At 37.8% G+C, this 15799-nt stretch overlaps 2 protein-coding genes across 3 annotated transcripts; both read right to left on the bottom strand.

The window, feature by feature from the left end:
• Positions 1-2059: 2059 nt before the first annotated feature.
• LOC108600192 (protein sprouty) lies at positions 2060-6523 on the bottom strand. The gene is made up of 2 exons (XM_017987601.2): positions 5765-6523; positions 2060-4288 (listed from the first exon to the last, which is right to left on the bottom strand). The coding sequence occupies exon 2, from the start codon at positions 4122-4124 to the stop codon at positions 2331-2333; it is 1794 nt and encodes a 597-aa protein (XP_017843090.1). The 5' UTR covers positions 4125-4288; positions 5765-6523; the 3' UTR covers positions 2060-2330.
• A 3159-nt stretch (positions 6524-9682) lies between these two features.
• LOC108600190 (eukaryotic translation initiation factor 5B) lies at positions 9683-15694 on the bottom strand. Of its 2 annotated transcripts, none has more exons than XM_017987599.1 (9): positions 15426-15694; positions 14136-15325; positions 12686-14075; positions 12489-12621; positions 11402-11478; positions 11145-11340; positions 10964-11071; positions 10045-10206; positions 9683-9975 (listed from the first exon to the last, which is right to left on the bottom strand). In XM_017987599.1, the coding sequence occupies exons 1-9, from the start codon at positions 15494-15496 to the stop codon at positions 9868-9870; spliced, it is 3435 nt and encodes a 1144-aa protein (XP_017843088.1). In that variant the 5' UTR covers positions 15497-15694; the 3' UTR covers positions 9683-9867. The 2 variants fall into 2 exon arrangements, with proteins under 2 accessions (XP_017843088.1, XP_017843089.1); XM_017987600.2 differs by having other exon boundaries at positions 14136-15322.
• Between the last annotated feature and the right edge of the window lie 105 nt (positions 15695-15799).

Genomic DNA, 15799 nt, shown 5'->3' with positions numbered 1-15799 from the left:
GCTTCTCGCTTGTCAGTCAGTCAATTATGTACGTATGTACATACATTCATGTATGTATGTATGTATGGAATGAATTATGTTAACGCGTCTAACATGCAGATGACTAAAGCCCGAAATCGAACTGATCTCTTTAGTTTATACATACATACTATGTACATACATTTGTAGATTAAACTGAGACAGAGATTAAACAGCTGTTTAGAGCTGAGATTCAAGCAAATTGTATGTTAAAGGAAATTTGATGTTGTCGGCTATGTCTCTTTCCAGAGTGAGTAAATTATTTCGCAGTTAAATTTAAATTAAGTGTGCGCATGTATTTGTGTATGTGCCTGCATAATTTTCAGTAATTTAAAAATAAGCGCGCCGACGACCGGCGGCCCCAAATAGCATCCGCAAAATGCAGCAGCAGAACAGCGACGGTTGTACGCGAGAAAGGCCAGGGGCTGTAGTTGTAGTTGTAGTTGGGGCTAGTGCAGAAGGCAGGTCTCCCGTCGTTCCGTGTGGTCGAGATAAACAAACTGCCAGTTCACTATCAATCAAATACCGGAAACAGCTGCTTTAGTTTTATTTTGCTATAGTCATTAAGCACAGCAACACACACACACACACACATCGAGGTAAATACTTATGTATGTACGAATGTTTATGGATTTATGTACGCATGAATATACATACATATCGTAGTCCTCTTACCTAAATACTTAAATATACATGCATATTTATGTGTATAAGTGTAGATTGCATATATGTATGTATATGTATATGTACATAAATGTATGCAATAATATAACACAAAAAAATGTTTAAATAAAATATTTTTATTCTGATTTCCACATTATTATCACTGTAGTATCATCCACAATTTTTTGATCAATTAAAAAAATACAAATTAAATAAATATTCATGTCGTGTAAATTGCAAAGTATATACACTATTGTTAGTGCTTTTCATTGTGTGTGTCCTGTTATTTTGTTTAATGATAATTTTGCTCTTCTAAGTCTAAGGCGATTCCTGTTTAAATTTGTTTTGTGTGAATTTCAATTTAAGAGTTATTTATTAGCTTAACTTAAATATTACATGTAACATGTATTAGAATATTTGTTTAGTCAAAACAATATAATCAATAATTTATTTCTTAAGCTTAATCGTCACTGATTCTAGTAACAGTTTGATCTCCTTAAATACTTACATATATACATATATATTTATATATATATATATAATGTGTTCTTATGAATTCGTTGATTCTTTGAAAACTATGTTATAAATGATCGATCTTTTCACTCCACATATACATACATGCTATATACTATGTACAGACTTTTTTATTTCTTAACTCCCTCTGAATAACTAGTGTCGTATTTTTTATTACACATTTTTATTTAGTGTATATTTGTTGCTTATTTTTGTGTAAGTTGACAATTTATGGAATTTTTGAGGGGCTTTGTATGTTTATATAGTTTTATGCTTAGTATATTGATTTCTTGCATTTATGATTTTACCATGTTAGGGTTGTTCAGTTACCAATATATAAAATATTTTAGCTACGCATGGTATATATTAAATATTTTTTGAATGTCGAATCCTTACGATTTTATATTGTTTTTCCTGCAGTTAATTTAATTCATTTTTTAAGTGTACATACATTTATCCAGAATAATTTTGGTGTTTTTCAAACACGACATTTCCAAATAAATTGTTACTCCGATTTTTGCAACATTAGCTCTGGAACTTATCGCAGATTTGATTTAGTATATTACCGGATAGGAGGAGTTAATTGATTAAACTGAATTTACAGGTTCTATTTTAATGCTGTCAACAATTGATTGGAATTATTTTTTTGAAACAATAAGACTAAAAACAAAAAAAGGATAACAAGCGCAAAGTACACACCCAAATCATTTTAATTATTTGCTTTATATATATATACATACAAATACATAGGTACACATTATAAAAACGTTGTAAAATAAAATGTTGCTGTTTGCTATTAATTTTTCTTGAATTTTTAATTAAAATGTCTAAATATTAATAATTATCTGTTTGCAGTCTTTGGTTATTTATTTATTTCTTTAATATTTCATTTAGTTTTTATTCAAACATTAAATATTTGTACGAGTAGATAGGTGCAAAGATTAGAAAGTACCAAGAATCTTCACTCTCTCCACCTAACCGATACGTTAACCCTTATCCTCTCTCTCTCTCTCTCTCTCTGTGTGTAGAGAGTAAGCTGGTGTAGTTAACTATCTCTGATTGGTGTAAATATTAAGTTGCAGTACTTTCGCATTTTGTGCCCCTATCAATCTTTGCAGAATAATGTTAAATTCTTTTCAATAATCGTGATTGGAATCGAGTAAACGTTTTTCATGCGTCAGATCAGCTTTTCGAAGAATATGGCTGGTGACACTGCAGCTGTGGTCCAAGCTCTTCGGCTCACTCTGGGAGACGCCGTTCTGTGCCACTCCAATGTTGTGCCTGCTTTCAGTAGTCACTCCACCGAGTGGCACTATGGGCATCATGCTGCTGGTGGAGCCGATGGCTGTGCTCTGACAACGACAGCCACGTCCAGCGAAGCGACCGTAGCACTTCTCGCAAATTTTAATACATCCACGCATGGGCCAATAGCACCAGAGACAAGGCAGCACTATGGATAACGCGGTCAGCCAGCCCCAGCGCTGCACGCGCTTGTAGGGACCACAGGAGCAGGGATTGTCGACGCAGGGCGTGCTGTTGCCGTCATCGCAGTAGTCCATGTCATTGTCACGGGCGCAGTGATAGAAGAGAGCTTTGGCACAGCATAAGCAAGATGCGTAGTCTATGATGGACTCGGCGCTGCACAGGCACGTCTTGTTGCAAATCCATGTCTGTGGCAGCGAGCGCGGACTTTGGCACTGTTCACAACGACAAAGACCACAGCGTGGACACACAATGGGATTAACCTGCGTAGGATCAGTGCCCACGAGCATAGGTGCTCCCACCTGTCCGCCGCCGATTGTGACGCTCTGCTGCTGCAGCTGCTGATGCTGTTGCTGCTGTTGCTGGAGTAGCTCTTCCAGTGAATGCATGTGCTCCTTAATTGAATCCGCTGTAGATGCAGGCTGCTTGGTTATGGGCTGTGTTATCGGCTGGGCGTGGGCAACCGGCGCAAAGCCAAAACCGATCCGAGGTGGCGCAGGTGGAGGCGGTGTAATTTGTTGTGTGGCAGGTGCTTTACTATGACTATGCGACTGGTGCGCAGCTGTTGAATGTAGGTTTGAATGTAAGAATCCATCAGTGCCGTCGATGCCTGTTGCTGTTCCCGTTCCCGTTCCCGTTCCTTGTCCTGTTGCTGTGGCTGTGGCTGTTCCTCCTCCGGCAGGTACTATCGCTGTCGCTAATCTATTTAAATGATGCGCATGATGAGCTGAGCGACTGTGTGTGTGGGTGATTATAGCCGATGTATTTCCGTCTGAATGTGCTTGGTGGCGATGGTGCTGATGACGCTGTGGTAGCAGGAGCAGATGATGGGTGGTTGTCTGTCCGCCATCCTGTTGGCCTGCCGGATGCTGGGAACGCGTCGCATGTTGCAACGGCGTTTCCACATACTCGTTAGTAAGCCTTTCGGATTCGGGTCGCGGTTGTGCCAGCGTGACGGGAGAAGCGGGACTATGACCCGCTGACAGTAATGCCACTGCTGGCTCTGGGCTCTGGAAGTGGCTTTGGAAGCCGTTGCCGTTACCGATGCTGCTTGCAGTCAGGAGCGTCGTTGGTGGTCGGCGACTCGTATAACTGCTGGATGAGCCGGAGCTGCTGTTGGCCGTGGCGGCGGATGAAGATGCGTTGCTGCTGTTCCGACTCAGGCTGCTGGGCCGTTGCGGAAGAAACGTCAAATGGTGTATGGGATAGTCGTCGAAATCGGCTGGCGATGGTATTATTGATACAATATTGTTGTTTAAAGTCGCCGTTGCTGAAGGATTTGTTGTTGCAATATTTATAGGTGCTATATTATTATTGATGTTGTTGTTGTAATTGTCGTTATGATCATTCAATACTGTTGGCTCCGGCGCCCTTGGTCGATGTATGCGCGGAAGTAGCTTTGGGGGCCGGGGTGGCGCCAAGGGATCCCCGCCATTCCTGCGATCCATGTATTGTTGTAACCTATTTGACCAACAGCCTTCCTTCCAGTGCTTAGGCCTTGTGGCCTGGTTTTTGTTCAAAATTACTCTCGATAATTGTGACGCCAATAATTTGCTCGATTTTTCTTCATTCTATAAAATTATTCGCTTTGCTCTACACGTCAAATTGCTCTCTGCAAAAGAAGGAAAAACTGAACGTTATTAATTTATCCACACGTCCACCAACTGCTATGCTATGTATGGAGTAAAATAAATAAATATATGTATAATCGAATGCTTTTTATAATTATCAACTTCAAACAATTGTCTGCCAAATAAAATACATACAAATTTATATTAGCAATGCCCATTCTGATTATCATGCCGTGCACGCTTAGATAATAAACGTTAAAAAATAACTTGTTCAATTTTACACCTTCAAAAATACATGGACACGATAACGAGAATCAATAATCGCAAACTAAGCATAGCATTTGTTCTATACGGATCAAAATAGTATATATATTCATGTATATATATATATATCTGTATGAAAATGTATGTATGCATACATTGGTATATATTTGTGTGATTCTATAAAAATTAACACAAACGCCCACTTATTGACGTCATGTCCGGTACTCAAAAACAATTTTCTAGCATGCCCATAATTGAGAAAAACAAAATCGAAATAAACAGACTGTGTATGAGAAATGGCTTTCGTAACCATCTAAATGGCAGCGGGATAAACAAATTGTTGTTTTATATTCGTGCGGAATGTAAAGAGTCCTTGCAGGGACCTTATATTGTAAAATTGCACATGCTCTCTGAATGTTCATGTAAAAAATACTTATAAACATGTGTATATAAAAATTCAAATAATTAATTAGAAGTAAATTTCTACACAATTTTATGTTAATGCAGTTTCATTAATTTACTTATCCGATTTTATGCGACGGCACACGCACAGATGCAATTTCAAAGAACAGGAAGAGAGAGAGAGAGAGCGAGCGAGAGAGCCTACACAGGAAGTGCTAATGACTGCAAGCCACAAATGCGGAGCGGATAAGTATAGCGAGGAACGAGTAAAGAGGGCTCAATCAGTATTTACAACGACAACAACGACGACGACATATAATTGAGTTATTTAATGGCAATACTTAATGGTTTGTCTAGAGTAAAATTATGTATAAGTATGCCAAGATAAACAAGTAAAATTTATAACCTGCAGATGATGATGATGATGACGTCAATGACCCACGCCCTCGAAGCTGCTACTTTGACATACGGGTAAATTCGTAGTTATATACCAAAATAGACAAGTTATCAAGACAATGAGCAATCTTCAGTGGGGCATAAATAGCATATTCAACCCACCCACAAATTATGCGGCAACCGACGACAAACTGACCCGCCTTAACTTGCACTCTTCATGACATAAATTAAATGGTTAGCTTTATTAATAAAGTTCATCTAGATTGGTTTTCAACCAATGCTATTACAATAATTTCAACTTTCTCTTGCTTGTTTGAAAATATACAAATTTTGAATCCAATGTGTAAGAGAATCAAATTTGTTCTACTATCTTGAGCTCATACATGTGACTACAGGTTATAGACACTTTGGCTATGATGATTTGTATACATCAAGTTACACCCTTAAAAACTTACACAGATTTTAAAAGCAATCCATGAATGACGGTCAAGTATCTTGAAGTGTGTTAATCCATATGTTGTGACAACAGACCTTTGTATTGTTGTTGTTGTTGTTGTTGTTGTTGTTGCTGTTGTATGTAGCTATGCCTCGTAGATAGATTTATTTATCTGCATGCATGTACTGGTTTGTATGTATATCCAATGATGTATGTAACTTGTACACATACACTATACAGAATTGAAATCAAAAAATTCGTTTTTAAGCAATTCCACAGTTGCACTTAGTATATACTATACATGTGCATACATATCTGCTTTTTTGCTTTTAAAATATACAATGATCTTATGAGCATTTTGAAAATTACTCTTTATTCGCTTTTCTATTCATTCACAAAAGTATATTTAATTAACACAAAACGCGAAACATCATTGGCGACTGTTTGTGTGCCAAAAATACAATAATAATAAAGAATATTCACGCACACACACACACAGCGCACAGGCACACAGGCACACACAGATGTAGCGCATACACGAACGAATGTAACGACGACACAAACACACGCGCACGAATGCTCACGGACGCACACACAGATACAGAGAGGCCACGTCGACTGCTATGTATGCGAGAGTTGTTTTGTACCTATTTGTGTATGTACGAGTTATATATATGTACATACGTATGTATGTATATCTGTGCACGACACACGCTAAAGAAAAGATACTTTTATGCAATTTTTATAGAGAATTTGTTGATTTTGCTTTAGTTATGCATTTTTAACACGTTTTTTGTTGTTTCATTTATAATTCCGATGCTATTTGCTGATTTATTTATAGCGCCAGAAGATTTTCCAAGTATATTTTACATCATTAGGCACATGATTTCTATTTGAAGCAATTTATAGCGTTGAGAGAGATAATTCATTAAGTCAATTCTGCTTTTTCACGAACTCAATTATTTTACAATTTTGTATATGTTATCACCAACACGCAAGGATTTATATTTTGCATTGCCGTAGTCACTTTTAATGTGTAATGGTTGTTAAAATTTAAAGAGAATATACCAAGTTGAAAAAAAATTTTACCCGATGCACTGCGGTGTACACGCTCAGTTTTTGCAGCGAAATGAATGCCGAACACAAAGTGACGTGCTGCTGGTCCCCCGTTTTTAGACTCTGTACATAAAAGTGAGCAAACGGGTCTTGTAGTTTAGTTGATTGAGATTTGTACGTAACAAACAGAAGGCGGCGTGGCAGAGCCCATTAAGTATATAAATTCTCTATCAGGCTGACGAGCTGAGTCAATAAACGCCTGTCCCGCCTAACTTTGTTGTTAAACTCTTTTAACTTGCGAACTCCTTTTGCGACATCAATTTTACTTATATTTTCATTATTAGCGCGTCAGTTATACAGCGTCGCCTAATGCCGTCTGCGGCCGACTTTCCGAACTTCCCCCGTTTTCATTCTTAAAATGTATCTGCGGCGAAGAGAGCGCGTGTATGCGAGATAGCGCTCTGGCTAAATACACAGTTGGACGTGAGTACATGATGGAAGTAGTTCCAGACGACTTAAACTTACAGCACACAGTGATACTTCAAATTCATTAATAACATGAAAACTCGCTGACGGTATAAAATGTGTGTACTTTGTAAATGTAATTAGTTATCTAAAATTGTGAGCCTAAAAATATGAAGTTGTTGTTGTCTGTTTTTTTTTAAATTAAATGGAACATGTGATTACTTATAAAACAAAAATAAATTCTCAATAGAAATAAATTAAATTTCATCTGACCATACATAACTATATATAAATAATCATACATACATATATGTATATATATATATGATTTACATCTGTATGTTCAAGCACGTATTTAGGTATGTAATTGTAAATGAATGAATGTGTGTATATATGTACATACATACATATGTAGTATATTCATTTGTCGATCATTTGAGAGAGCGACAGCGAATTTTCGTACTAAAAACCAACCGGACGTGGCCGCCACGCCAACATACATACATATACAAATATGCCCAAGAAATACATACACACACACACACACACATGTTCATATGTATAATAAAATGTGTTTCTGTACGCTTGTATGTGCGTATATACATACATATATGCATTCATGCATACATATGTACATATGTACATACAAAAGCTTTGGGGCCATGAAACTTTATCGGCGCGTTTGTGCTTGTGTTAATGCGAGTATTGGGGGCTGAGGTTTCGATGTGTTGGTGCCGTTGTGTAAAAAACGGAAATTGAAAATATGCCAAGTTGTGCGACGAGACTGCGATGGGGTCTTGCGACAAATATGTGTGTATATACACACACATATTCATTTGTATGTGTATATGCTTTTAATATATGTAGGCATATATGTACGCTTGTATATTCCGGTTTTTTTTCATTCATCTAAATTTAAAGGCAAACAAGATATAGACAAAACACATACCCTATTGCCGAGCTTCAAAGCTATCTTCCTACGAAGTTTAATCAATGAACAAACGTGCATCCGACAAATTGCAAGCTAAGAAAATATGAAGGTAGGGTATAGTCAAGTCGAAAAGTCTGTGCGTCAGCTATCTTACTTGTTCCCAATGAATCTATCACGTTTGCATATTTCTCTCTAAATAAAGTGCGGTGGGGAAGCGAAAGTATCTTCAAAAACAGGAAGATTATAATATTACTGTGTTTGTCGTTGTCTATGGACGGGTAACTGCAGCTGCTTCTGTATTGTGTGTTCATCGCATTGTGAATTTGATTGTGCCTGTACATACATACATACATACATATATATGTAATTGGAATATGTGTGTGTGCGTGCTCGAGTGTTTGTCTGTAGCTGAAGAATGCATGAGGTAAGCATACATACATATGTATGTACATAAATACATACATACACATACATAAATGGTCGTAGTGTTATTCTAAAAGCCAAGGCATGGCTTTAAACGCCTTCTTACAAATGTAATTTGGAGCGAATAATATGTATGTATGTATGTATAGTGTTGTGTATGTATACGTACGAAAATCTTTCGTATAAACTTGTGTACACATCCACTTAAAACAGATAGGGAGAGAGCGAGCGAGAGCGAGAGAGGGAGAGAGAGCTGCTTTTATGAATGAAAAGAGCTTATAATGAATGAAGGTCTTACGTTGGCAGCGGTTCGCTCTTCCGCTGTATGCACATGTGTATGCGTATGTATATGTGTGCATGTATAGATGGCTGTGAGTATGTGGGCACCGGAGAATGTCTTTTTATTTAACTTGGCAATATAAAAAAAATAACGACATTTAATATTTATACTATTTTCAACACTAAGCTAGATAATTTTTCGACAATGTCCACAGATAAAGTCAATTCACTCGGCGAGACTTTTTCTATTTACTTGTGTACACACAAATTGAATGTGTGTATGTATGAGTAACTACAAACTGGAGTTTGCAAATACTATTACACTATAACTGATATAATGAATTTAATAGGCAAGTCAACTTACGTTAAGCATTTAAAGGTAAACTAATTCCAAACTGTTCGGTATGCCTCGGTTTACTACTATGAATCCACCAAATCCAGGCTGGTTAAGCAAACTCCTGCACTGACCTAGTTATTGCACGAATCGAGTATACGAGGCTGCAAATACATATATTTACAAACAGCTGGAAAAGATTGACTCATTCTGAGGACTAGCTGCGTCAATGAATGAAAAAAAATTGTTGCAGTGCGCATGCCAATGGGTCAACCTCCCTGATGAAGGTTACACGCCAATGTCGCATTGAATGACGTCAGTACTGAAAAAAGTTAATCAAATCACGCAATGTGTAATTTTTATGCAACTTTTATTTCATTTATGACGTAACAAAATCTTGCAAGCAAAAAGGATTATGCATTCTTTATATATAAAATTTTTTTTAAGCATTTTTTGCAAGCGAAAAACCGACGACTGAAACTGCAAATCATAAGAATACAAAAATAACATATATGTATTTAGCATAAAATGGATTGGCACACTTTCGTACTTAATTTTTTTTGAAAGATCCAATTTGAGTGTGTGTGTTTATACGCTCTTCATTGTCGTTGTCCATTATTGACTATAAAGAATTTTACAAAATTTCAAAAAGCTTTTTGAGCTCCACCATCAGTGCCCAATCGGCCTTGATTAGATCATCGCGGAAGTAGTCCTTGCAGGCATCAATGCTCTGGCGGGTAATCTTCAAGCATTTAAAAAAACAGACACAGATTAGCTTTGCAGTTACTTAAAAATTATTAGTTTTTCTTACCTTGCTGATAAGCATATCCTCAGCTTCAAAGTGTCTTCCAAACATTTTGGGCGACTCACCAGGAATCGGCTCAATCTTGATACAAATCTCTTGACCCTTGCGGGCTGAATCCAATTGCTTATGATTCAATTCAATTGAAGTGACTACACCAATATCCACAAACTGCAATATTATATAAGAAACGGATATAAAAATACGATACTCACACCAAAGCATATAGTATAAATGCATACAGCGTAGCGACGACTACGTGTGGAAACATAAGTAAGAAGTAAGTATAGCCAAGAACACATCCATAAGTAATTAAGAATGGTCGACAGACACGTATCTTTAGTTTTACTCGACACACACTTGTTCATCATATACCACATACAATATTCTTTCCTTAATAGCGTGGTTTATTGAACTCTTTTGCTTTTTTAATAATTCAATTAATTCGTCTTTCAAAATGTAATAATATGTAACTGCACTCATCATTACAATCCAATGTACATCATTGGGCATAAGAAATTGATGCACCGCTGTAGTTCAATATTTTACCATTACCTTTCTCAAATATTAAAAAAATTTCATAACACTGAAGAGGCCTTGTTTTGTATCTTGAACTGGATGTGCTAACATTTTTATTATTAACACAACAACCATCTTAAATTTGTTGTTTACATGTATTGTATATCAAGCACCTGTGTCAACATGAAAGCCCTAAAAATAAGGAGGGGACGCGGCCAGTCAAACATAATACATACACATACATATCTATGTATTTGCATAGTGGATACTGATTGAAGAAAGACAAGAATTTCCATTGTCTGATTGCAGGCCAATCGAAAAGCTGCCATATATAACTATACTATAACTAACTATTTGTATTTATTTATACTATAACTAATAACAATAAGACGCACTCTCTGTGACTTACCTCTTTGCTGGGCACACAAATTGGAGTACCCACTTTAACAATACCATTCTCTACCATAACACCCATGACAATTGGATCGCGGCTATTGAATATAAACTGTGGCAGTATCTAGAGATAAGGGAATATAAATGTATTATGTAAACGTATTTTCAGAAATACTTTTAAATAGAATTTCAGCTACCTTTAATTTGCATGGAAATACGGCTATAGATCGAAACTCTTCGCGTTTCTTTTGCTTCAGCTCCTCTCTGTATGCGGTAAATTTATCAAACAGGTGATATATAATATCTGCCTGGAATATTTTGACACCCAATGTATCTGCCATTTCTTGAGCTTCGCGTTCCACTTTGACATCAAATGCCAAAATAGTTGCATACCTGTCATTATGACAGCCACAATAGGGAAACATTTAAATTAATATGTATGGCATTTACTCACTGCGCTTCATGCTCCAGCATTGTAGAGGCTTTCATAACGTCACGTTTAACCACAGGACCAATGCGAATGGCGGAATACTTTATGAAGAGGGTAAATAGAATAAAAGTACATTAATACATATGCAATAGATATTATAGATATATATAATAATATGAACTATGTTAAAAGTGTAACTCTCTCTACTCAGAAGTTACAAAATCTATCAGGCTTAAGCCAAGGAACTATTCACAATTTTCCACCTCAGACATACCAATATGCTAATATCCATTTGTTGATTACAAATGCTTTTCAGGTCTGCATGAAGAGCGGAACAATTTCCGCTTCGTTCTTACATACATAATATTTTTTCGAGCTAACTTCCCTTACTGCTGATTTCATTAATATTGCGGTCGCAACGAGTTTATGAATGAAAACTAAGCAATAAGCTCTTGAAACTGCGATTGTGTGTGTACAAAGCAGGAAGAATTATTTCCGTTGTTGTTGTTTTCGCTTATGTGATATTCATGTATTCATTTACTCATCTACACTCTGTGCCCACTCAGTAACTTTTTTGTTTGTTGGTGCATTGTGTTTTTCGGCAATCGTAATACTGACAAGGTAAGCAAGGTAAGTCTTCTTCTTACTTCACTTCCTTCCTTCCTTCCTTTCGTTCCTTTGCATGTGTTTGTATGTAAGCGAAATAATCTTTCATTCATTCAGAAATTTGATGATCAAATGGGCAAGGTGTTGTATTATAATAATCAGATAAGCAATTGCACAGCATTTACCAATGAATAAACTATTTTTGCAATTAATATGCATTATAGCAGTCAAAACCACAAATATCAATTGTCATATAGATACATTAACACTCTACTTTAAGGTATATACTAATATATAGAATAGATTGCAGCTTGCTTATTAATATTATACATAAACCCATAAGCGTAATGTATAAATTAAATATTATATTAAATTATACGCGCATTAATAATAATAATAATATGAAGACTGAATATATCTTTGTGCCTTACTAAATTTAGATTCCCTTTTGTAAATTTAATAAGTTTCATTTAGTTTCATTCTTGGCAAAATAACGAATACTCACCGGAATTTTGGATGTGCGCAGAAATTCGAGTAACGCCTCCAGTGAGCCTAAGGTTGAGGCCTGTACGTATACACCACTTTGAGCCAACTTTATATGGCTTAAAGCGCTTTTAAGCTCTCTGGCTACCTCATCTCTGAAATTACAATTCAATGGTAGACGACGATCCGAATATGTTAAACCGGATGCGTATAACTTACTTGCATATTTCAATCTCGTCGGGCTTGTGTGCGATGAGTAAATTAATACCCGCTATAGCTTTCTCTAGATCTTTAGCCGCAATCTTAACACCCTGTGCAGCTTTTACTTCCTTATATTCTATATAAGCATTTTTTACGCGCAATTCCTTCATTGGCTGGGGCATTAGCAACGAACGTATCTGCGTGGTTATTGGTCCATCAGTGCCAGCAAGAATCATAGTCTGACCCTCCCTCAATTTTCCGTTCATCAGAATGGCATCAATTGTGGTGCCCAGTCCAGGAATCGCTTTTACTTCCAGCACAGTGGCCTGCAATTCCTCTGAGTACATTAGTCGCTTGGCCAGCATGTTTTGGCAAAAGTCAGTTATCATGAAAAGCAAATTTCCCATGCCTTCGCCAGTAATAGCGCTGGTTGGCACCAGTGAGATGTAGGTCTTGGGGTCCGGGTTATCATAAAATAGTGCTGCATTCAAGCCCTGCTCTGCAAACTGTAACATAACTTCCTTGCTTCGCTGTTGAAACTCCAGTTGAGTATTTGTTTGTTGCTCCTTAATTACGTCGCGCACATCTCTGCGCGCCAGTACTTTCCAATCATACAGACGATCAATTTTATTCAACGCCACAATAAACGGACACCTTTTCTTTTTGAGCAACTGTATAGACTCAATTGTTTGAGGCTCTAGACCATGCATAATGTCCACCACCAAAATGGCAATATCACAAAGGGAGGAACCACGATTGCGCAGATTACTAAAAGATTCGTGGCCAGGAGTGTCTATAATAAGCAGACCGGGCAAACGATGCTCAAACCCAGCAGTATTTTTTACATATTTTGTTTGCTCTTTGATGGCATCGATGGGCACATTGGTTGCACCAATTTGTTGTGTAATACCGCCCGCCTCAGAGTCTTGAACATGGGTGCGTCTTAACTTGTCCAATATCTTTGTTTTACCTGTGTCTACGTGACCAAGTACGCAGACAACGGCGGCACGTAGCTCATCAGTAGTGCATTTTTTTTCCGCGTCCGCTTGACGCTTCAAGATACGCGCTTCGGCACGCAAGCGACGTGATTCAGGATCATTCGCTAACGCAACGTCTTCCTTTTCAGACTCCTCAGCTTCATCGGAATCATCACTGCTACTTTCGCTATCACTATCATCCTCATCAGTATCCTGCTCATCATTATTTGGGGTCGCATTAGTCCCCTGTGATTCCTCATCTGGCTCACCATCGCTGTCACTGGCGTCCCAGGATTCTTTAACCACTTCCTCTGTAGAAGTTTGCTCTTTTATTTCTATCTCTGACTTAGCATTTGCAGCCTGTTGCGCATCTTCCTCGCTAGCAGCTTCATCCTTAGCATTTTTTTTCTTATTGGGTCTAATGCGTGTGCCTAAAATATTGCTGACATTAAAGTGACGTTAACATTTGAAAAAGGTATTTAATAGTTTACCTGGTCTAGGAGCGCGTCGATCGCTGGGATCTGGTATTTCCAAGCCTTGTGCTTTTAAAGAATCTAATAGCGCCTGTGCTCTGGCGCGATCTTCTTTCTGCTTTTTAGTGAGGAGTTTTCCTTCAGCTTTTAGTCGCGCTTTCCGTTCAGCCTCCTTTTGCTTTTTCTTTTCTTTCTTTTCAGCTTCCAATCGCACAGCCTCTAGACGTGCCTCCTCGCGTTCGTCCTCCAGCCGCATACGCTCTTCCTCCGCTTTTTGTAAACGCTCCTCTTCCTCTTTACGCTTTCTTAACTGCTCCTGCATTGCAGCAACAATAGCGGACGACATGCCTTTCTTTTTTGTATCTTTTTTTTCCTCATCGGCCTCAGTTTTCTTTTCCTTCTTTCCCTTTTTTTTGTTTTTGGCAGCCTTGCTATTTTCATCCACTTCTTCAGCACCATCAACATCAGGTTGAATTTCCTCATTTGTGACTTGTTCAGGTTCAGGTTCTGAGACTGCCACTGGTACTGACTTTTGCTTGTCCTCCGCTTGAAAGGCACGCTGCTTGGAAAGCGCAGCTTCACGTTTTTGTCGCTCTTTTTTTTCCTTTTTCTTTTGAGCCGCCGTTTTCATAGTACTTTCTGACCCGTCACACTCAAGTTCATTATCATCGTCTCCTTTCTCGTTGGCCTCCTCGACAGATACCGCTTGTTGCTGCTGTTTCTTACTTTTCTTTGTCTTTTTTGAAGGTTCTTCGATCTCTGCATCCGGAGCTGCTGTTGGTGCTTCACCAGCGTACTCAGCTTGCAATTCAGCTAACATCTTGTCAAGGTATGCATCGTCTTCGTCCTTGCCTTTGCGTTTTGATTTTTTGCTTTTCTTTTCATGCTTCTGAGGCTTTACAGCCTCATCTTCCCTTTCCGATCCATTATCATCGTCTGCTGGGACTTGATCATTATCATCATCCTCGACCAGTAGATCAAATGCTGAATTTTTCACCGGCTCTTCAAAGGATTCATCGTCAATAACCTGAGCTTTTGATTTTCCCTTGCCTTTGGCAGCCACTTTTTTAACGGCCTTTGACACATCACCTGCCTCATCGCTTCCTTCTAATGGGCTTTTCTTTGTGCTTTTCTTAGCCTTTTGATTTTTTTTATTGTTGCTGCTCACTTTATCGTTGTCCGAGTCCATTTCAGGATTTGCATCGCTGCTACAAAATGAAACGTATCATTATTATTCAATAGAAAGTTGCCAACACTACATCGTGGCATGTATCCCACGGTCAGAGACACAAAGCAAACATTACTTACTGCTCGTCGCCTGATGAACCACTCTCTGCTGGTGTCAGTATCTCTTTCTTGCCCTTTTTCGTTTTAACCATTTTTCCCGTACCGGCCTAAGCACGTTTCTTTTCTTAACTCCGACCAATATATTAAAATGCACTGCTAAAATTTTACACGCGACGTGAACAAGAACGTAATCACAGGCCAAAGGCTTTAAACAATATTTAAAATTTTGATATTCTATGCAACAGAAATACTGTTACGCTTGATTTGGACTTTCAAATCGGTAATATTTATAATTGTATTATAAATATTATAAATTCTGCACGCTGATTTGTATTATTCTGAATATGTCGATTATTTCGATTACCGCCTATCGTAGTTCACTCGTTCAGTATTTT

The sequence above is a fragment of the Drosophila busckii genome, chromosome 3L (genome assembly GCF_011750605.1).
Source record: "Drosophila busckii strain San Diego stock center, stock number 13000-0081.31 chromosome 3L, ASM1175060v1, whole genome shotgun sequence".
Taxonomy (NCBI): domain Eukaryota; kingdom Metazoa; phylum Arthropoda; class Insecta; order Diptera; family Drosophilidae; genus Drosophila; species Drosophila busckii.
The sequence above is the reverse complement of the archived record's forward strand: the minus strand, read 5'-3'. Positions and strand labels throughout refer to the sequence as shown.

What these genes read in the sequence shown, in the direction of transcription:
- LOC108600192 (XM_017987601.2), bottom strand. Translation starts at nt 4,124, where the DNA reads ATGGATCGCAGGAATGGCGGGGATCCCTTGGCGCCACCCCGGCCCCCA.
- LOC108600190 (XM_017987599.1), bottom strand. Translation starts at nt 15,496, where the DNA reads ATGGTTAAAACGAAAAAGGGCAAGAAAGAGATACTGACACCAGCAGAG. An exon ending in TATTTCCATGCAAATTAAAG is followed by an intron (nt 11,072 to 11,144) that starts GTAGCTGAAATT and finishes CCTTATCTCTAG; the next exon opens with ATACTGCCACAGTTTATATT. An exon ending in TTTGTGTGCCCAGCAAAGAG is followed by an intron (nt 10,207 to 10,963) that starts GTAAGTCACAGA and finishes ATAATATTGCAG; the next exon opens with TTTGTGGATATTGGTGTAGT.